We start from the raw sequence: 6,928 nt of genomic DNA on the forward strand, positions 1-6,928 counted from the left end.
GGCGGTTCAACATGTTATATAAAACTGCAGTTATTAATACAACGAAAATTTCCGTATTTGAAAATTTAGCCGCAGATATATATATATATATATATATATATATATATATATATATATATATATATATATATATATATATATATATATATATATACTGTTCTCCAAAACATTAGCAAACAAATGAAATAAAAAAATTTTTCTTTTTTGATTACTTATTACAGCAATTTTGTTTTTTTAATTACGCTTTAAATGAAAAAAATGGTTAATGTTACATATAAGAAAAAAGATTTTAACATAATGAGACTAATTGAAAAGAAATAAACGTGAATTTTTGTTTGTTTTGGTATTTTAACGCAAATACGTGCTCCTCCAAAACCCTAGCAACTTTTTTTAAACTATCCTTAAAAGTGTTAATATCAGAAGTAAATGGCATATCCTTTACTTATTAGAATCAAGGAACATCTTCTTGGCATAGACTCTACTAGTTTTTTTTTTTTTTTTCCTTTGTGTTTTAGTGAGAGTTCGATTTGGTGCCATAAGTTTTCAATCGGGTTGAGATCAGGTGATTAAGCTGGCCATTTCATTACTTTAATTTGATTTGTTTCAAACCATTCTTTAACGAGTTTAGAGGTGTGTTTTGGGTCGTTGTCTTGTTAAATGCCCACAAAAGAGGCATATTATTATCAGTATGAGGAACCGATTTTTCCTTGAGAAAATCACGATAAACATACTGATCCATAATGCCATTTATTCGGTAAATAGGTCCAACTCCACTAAAACCAGAAAAACAACTCTAAACCATTGCATTCTTTGCACCACCGTGCTTAATTGTTCCTCTTGTGTATTTAGGATCTAAGCGTTATCCTTTAGGTCTTTATAATACAGTCTTACGGTCATTTATAGTACAAACTGTATTTTGAGACACGGAAGTTTCAGTTTTTAATAATATCATTAGCGCTGTCAAAAGGATTTTTTTTAACATTACGAATAGTTTTTCGATCGGTGAAACGACATGTTTTGAGTGGTCTTCCGCCCTTATGTTCTGTTTCTAAAGGACTACCTTCATTAAATCGTTTGATTATTCGACATACAATTGACTTGTTAATGGAGTATTTCGTTGCGATTTCCTTTTGTTTGACTCCTTTCTTGTAATCTCTTACAATACGTTCTCGAAAAGCTAAATTATACTTGTTTCCTGCCATTATAGTCCAAAACAGCATATATACGCGATCTTAAATTAATATTGTAATAATTGCAACAACAAAATTGAACAATTAGTTGATTCTCATTGGTTGAGTACTAATAATTACAACACAACAACTCCTTTGGGCATTATTTCCACACTTGTGCTGCTGATTTTCTATGAGTTTTTGTGAGTAATTATAAAAAGTTGCTAATGTTTTGGAGGACCAAGTTTTTGCGTTAAAATACCAATAAAAACAAAAAAACAAGTTTATTCATTTTCAAGTACTCTTATTATGTACAAATCTTTTTGTATACAAAGATACGAATGCGGCCGGATATCCGGGCTGCATTCGTATATTATCCGATATCCGGCCGGATAATAAAATAATCCGGGTAGTTATACTGGATATTTCAGGTTTTTCAATAATAAGAAAAAAACTTGTATAAGCTGTTGCTGCAGTTTTAAAGATGCACAGTTTAGGCATGATCAAATCATTTGGCAATTGACAGATTCAGAGAACCTAGAAAACAAACTTAAACGTGTTCATCTTTTTGAATATTCTAATAATTAATCTAAATTAAATTAAAAAAATGATTCATTAAAAAATTGTTCAAGTTGAATTAAAAACTAACTTTACACAACAACTACAGATTTTATCACTCATTTATAAATTTATTTGCATTATGATGTATTAACAACAACATTTCTTCGCGTTGAGGTAACAGCCTTGAAGGCTTTTTCTTATAAATATTTCCATATTCAGAAAACAAACTATCTGAAAATACAGAATATGCTGGTGGTGCTAATAATTTAAAGGCTAAATTTTTTAGCAGTGTAAACTTCTCTTCATATTTCCAATATTTTAAAGCATCATTGTCTTATATATAATAGAATAATTTAAAAAAACATCAACTTCTTCAGCAGCTTGTAAAATGGAGACTTGATCTGAATTTATATGACCCTTATTTTCTGAATAATGATTACAAATGAAGTTACAAAATACAAATTTTGTAAATGTATTTTAAAAATTAAGATAAAATTGGCAAAGCAATTTTCATAAACAACTTACAAAACTTTTACAAGAATTAAGTATAAATATGGCATTTAAATAAGTTATTTATAATATGCAGTAAAATATTATAATAAAATAATAATTGAATGAATTTTGATAATAATAGTAAAAATATGAAAATCTTATTTAGTTTTGACAAACTACTAATAAACGGATATTTAAAATATGCTATCTGGGTAGAGACTGGAATTACCGAAAAACGGTTCCTTTGGTAAATTTCGGTTCCTAATTTGATAAGGAACCGATAACTTCGGTTCTTTTCGATTCCTTTTTTTAGGCAAGATTTAAAATTTCGGTAAATTTCGATTCCTTATTTTAAGAAAGAATCGAAATTACGGTAAATTTCGATTCCGATTCTGATAAAGAACCGATAACTTCGGTTCTTTTCGATTCCTAATTTTATGCAATAATCGAAATTACCGTAAATTTTGGTTCCAATTTCGGTTCTTAGCGGGAAATATCGCAAAAAATCGAAAATCCTACAAAGAATCGAAATTGTTACTAAGAATTGAAAAACTTGAATTTTTTAATTTTTATTTTCAAAAATACAGTTGAAATATACAGTTATTCTAAATCACTATCAGTGAGATCAGTGACACTGTCCTTGCTGCCCTTGCGACTACTACTAGCACTGCTATAAGCTACGCTAGTAGAACTATCACTAGCTTCAGTATTAAATAAATCTTTAGATGCATCATATATAGGGTTTTTTTTCATTGGTGATTTTTTTATTGGTGATTCAAGTACAAGTTTCCTTTTTTTAGCTCTTTGTAGTAGACTTTGAGACTGTGATTCATTTGGTTTCAAAATATTTTTCATTTTTGTCTGTTTGGTTGATTGGGTTTGTGTAGATGGAGATGGTTGAGGTTGAGTCTGAGAAGGTGATGGTAGAGGTTGAGTCTGTGAAGTTGATGGTAGAGGTTGATCTTGAGAGGTGGATGGTAGAGGTTGATCTTGAGAGGTGGATGGTAGAGGTTGAGACTGATAGCCTGGTTCACCAGGGCATTTTTTTTCCCAGGACCTTATTTTTGATTTGACTAGTGGAAAGTTTTCTTTTATGAACATTATTTTTTGAAGGGTCTCTGGCTTCATATTGTGTCTTTTATCACTAATAATATTTCCTCCTAATGAAAATAGCCTTTCTGAAGAGCATGAAGTCATTGGTGGACACAAGTACTTCCTTGCAATAGCAGCTAGTAATGGCAGTTCCTTTTGATTGACCTTCCACCATTCCAAAACCTTCACATCCTTAGCTGGCTTTTGCATAGACAAGCACCTCTTAAATTCATCTAAAAAAAAAATTTAAATTTGAACTTACCGCAAAGAATCGAAAAAATATTTATAAGTATCGGAAATATTTATAAGAATCGAAATTATTATTAATAAAAATGAATATCTACCTTTAGAGGAGGCTCTGATGGTCCTGCCAAAGTTGGTGCATCATTTCCATCATTTTCCATGGCCATTCTCTCAAAATCATCCATATCTTTATCTAAGTTTCGCTGTGCAGAAGGTAATGAAGCCTCATAAGCCTCATTGTATTCTCTGGTAGTTGGATGATTGTCTACCAGTTGGTCTATTATTCCATCTAAATGATCTTTGTTGCCCTTGATAAGTGTGATAGAATAACCTCTATAAAATGGATCAAACACACTTGCAAGATTAAAGTCATTAACTTCAGTGCCTTTATCTGGAATCCTAGTTTCCAAGTATTCTATAAACCTGGTCATTGCATCTTTAGCAATTCTTGAACCTGGAAAAGAAAAAAATATATAAATAATCAAAATTGCATAATTTGTTGATGATTATTCGAAAGAATCGAAAGAATCGAAATTTGTTGATAATTATCGAAATTATTAGTAAGAATCGAAAGAATCACAAAAAAATATTTTTTACCTGAAGTATTTTGTGTAACTGTCCTATGGCACATAGTAATCAATGAAAAGAGGTGTTGCTGGATCTTGTGAACTGTAGGTGTTTTATCTGAGGACCAAATCTCTGAGTATTCTTGACATTTTGCCAAGAAAGGATGAAGTTCTGCAATTACTTGAAAATCGTCATCACTTGGTATAAGTATTGTCAAGTTTGCATTCAGGCTGTTATCTCTGACAGACTTCAAACCTTGCTCATTTCTTAACACTGACTTGAACAGCATTGCATTTGAATTCCATCTTGTTTGCACTGGTTGGATTAGCTTGATTGGATTACACCCTAGAGATTCACATTCTTGTTTGATTTCATACCAATCCTTAGTGCTTTGATGTGTCCTTTGAGCAAGTCTCTTGCACTTATCAACAATTACCTTAACCTCACCATTTTCTAATGTGTCTTTCAAACAATTGTTCAACATGTGATCAACACACACCAATTGCTTGTCCAATAAAGTTGATAAACTGACAGCTGCCTTTATGTTAGCTGCACCATCAGTCACACATGTTCTTTCTAGGTCAGGCCTTGCCAAGACTTCATATTTTGAAATCATAGTGTCTAATCCTTTGGCAAGTAAAGGACCTGTTTTCCTATTTAAATGAGCCTGGCAGTCCAAACTGTACTTTTTCAACTCAAAATCACTGTCGATGTAATGGAGTGTGAGAGATTCAAAAGGATCACCATTTTTTGCAGTCCAACCATCTGATGTAAAAGCTACACTTTCACATTCTGGTACTTCTTCCTCAAGTTGATTGGTTATTGCCTTTTCAACATTATGATGAATCATGTCAAGCTTTATTGTAGCAAGTGTTTTTGGTGTTTTTATGATTGCTTTTGGTGCCAAATAGTTCAAGAGCAACTTCATTCCTGGAGTTTCCACAATATTGAAAGGAAGATTTGACATGATGCCGGCCAGAGTGAGAACTGTATCAAAATCAAGCTGACAGCAGCTTTGTGAATCCCATTTAGTTATCTGAAATAATAAAAAAAATGTAAAATATCGAAAGGAATCGAAATTATCGAAATTACCGCAAGGAATCGAAATTACGTTAAACAAGACCTGACAACCTAATATATATGGGTAAGTTGTTGCAGTTTCTAGAGACAGTGCTAATCACTCTATCTATTAAAACAAAGAAGTTTAAAGTTAAAAGCCTTTAAAGTTTTGAAACGTTTGAAAAACACGTGTTTACTAAATCTACATGCACGTGTTAGGTGACAGGTCAAATCAAAAACTTTAAACCTCAATAACTTTGTTAATATTGAGTTTAGAGCAAAAAGGACATTAATTTGGAATCATTAAATTGTTGTCTAGTGTGGAAATTTAACTTTTTATTAATTTACAGAGTTATTAAACTTTAAAGTATATTATAAATTTGGAAAAGAGCTCAAAAGTTTCTAATTGAATATAAAAATAGATTTCTAACATTAGTTTCATCAAAATCAAGCCCGAATTGGTAAATTGAGAAAAAAAATATTTTCTGCATGGCCCAAACGGCGCCCAAAAGATCCGAATATTTACAAATAAAAACGGTAAAATGTTATAAAAACGATTATTTAAGCTACTAAAAAATTACAATACTTTTCTCACCTTAACATACTCATCCAGAGTTACTTGAAGTTTTTCATGACCACCTTGCTGACTGGATGGTGGAGACTTTTTACCAAGGTTATCCACCTTTTTTTACTAGTGGTTGCGGCTGGAAAGAAACCTCTCAAACTTGAAGATCTATCAAGCTCCTTTTCAACTTCCTCCCTGTTAGCAGCCAGTTGCACTACCTTGTCATTCTTTGCCTTAAGATAAGCTTTGGCTTGAATGGGATGCTGAGATCTGTATAAAAAAAGATTTAAATTAAATAATTTTAGCGATAGGAATCGAAATTACCGAAATAATTGAAAATATTGAAAAGAATCGAAAAAATTGAAATAACTCCTACAAATGGCGCTATATTAAATTAAATGTAACAAACAGTATTACTGTTAGCTGTTACTGTATAATAAATAATAATCAGTGCTTATGTTTATTTAATTATTCAGAACTATTGTAATTTTTTAATTTTTTTATAAAGTAAATCTTGACTTAATATTAACTTAAACTGCAAAAATTCTGAAAATATTAAAAAGAATCGAAATTACCGAAAAAATTGAGAAAACATTACTTACCCTAAATGTTTACTCATTCCTGATGTACTTCCATGACAGCAAGTTAACATTGCTTGACATTGATTACAACTTGATTTATAAGTTTTCTTTTTGGTGACAGAATTCACTGTCACTTCTGGTAGTTTGGTAAAGTAATTCCAAATTGCATTATTAACTTAAGACATTGTTGTAAATTGTAATATTGTTGTTGTTTGTAAGAGTTGTTTGTGAAACAATAAATTGTAACTGATTAGATTTTCACAAAACCCCACTATTTATACTGGTAAAGGGGAATCCCTTAGGGGAGGGAAATTAAATTTGAATGAATTTGATTTTAATTTCGCACGCCATTATTAAAAGGTATTTGTAATAAAAACGATTCTTTACAATAAAAACGATTTTTTAATTAATCCCTTAGGGGAGGTAAATTAAATTTGAATGAATTTGAATTTAATTTCGCAAGCCATTATTAAAACGTATTTGTAATAAAAACGATTCTTTACAATAAAAACGATTTTCTAATTAATAATTGAAATTTACCGTTTTTATTACAAGTAATCGAAATTACCAAAATAATTGAAAATATTGAAAAGAATCGA

At 30.6% G+C, this 6,928-nt stretch overlaps 1 protein-coding gene across 2 annotated transcripts; it reads right to left on the reverse strand.

Annotated features, from left to right (window-relative positions):
* Window positions 1–3,599: 3,599 nt before the first annotated feature.
* On the reverse strand, window positions 3,600–6,543 carry LOC136076813 (uncharacterized). 2 transcript variants are annotated; one of them, XM_065790301.1, is made up of 4 exons: window positions 6,351–6,543; window positions 5,779–6,018; window positions 4,155–5,310; window positions 3,600–4,011 (listed from the first exon to the last, which is right to left on the reverse strand). In XM_065790301.1, the coding sequence occupies exons 3-4, from the start codon at window positions 5,089–5,091 to the stop codon at window positions 3,638–3,640; spliced, it is 1,311 nt and encodes a 436-aa protein (XP_065646373.1). In that variant the 5' UTR covers window positions 5,092–5,310; window positions 5,779–6,018; window positions 6,351–6,543; the 3' UTR covers window positions 3,600–3,637. The 2 variants fall into 2 exon arrangements, with proteins under 2 accessions (XP_065646373.1, XP_065646374.1); XM_065790302.1 differs by lacking the exon at window positions 6,351–6,543 and having other exon boundaries at window positions 5,779–6,105.
* Window positions 6,544–6,928: the final 385 nt, after the last annotated feature.

The sequence above is a fragment of the Hydra vulgaris genome, chromosome 02 (genome assembly GCF_038396675.1).
Source record: "Hydra vulgaris chromosome 02, alternate assembly HydraT2T_AEP".
NCBI lineage: Eukaryota > Metazoa > Cnidaria > Hydrozoa > Anthoathecata > Hydridae > Hydra > Hydra vulgaris.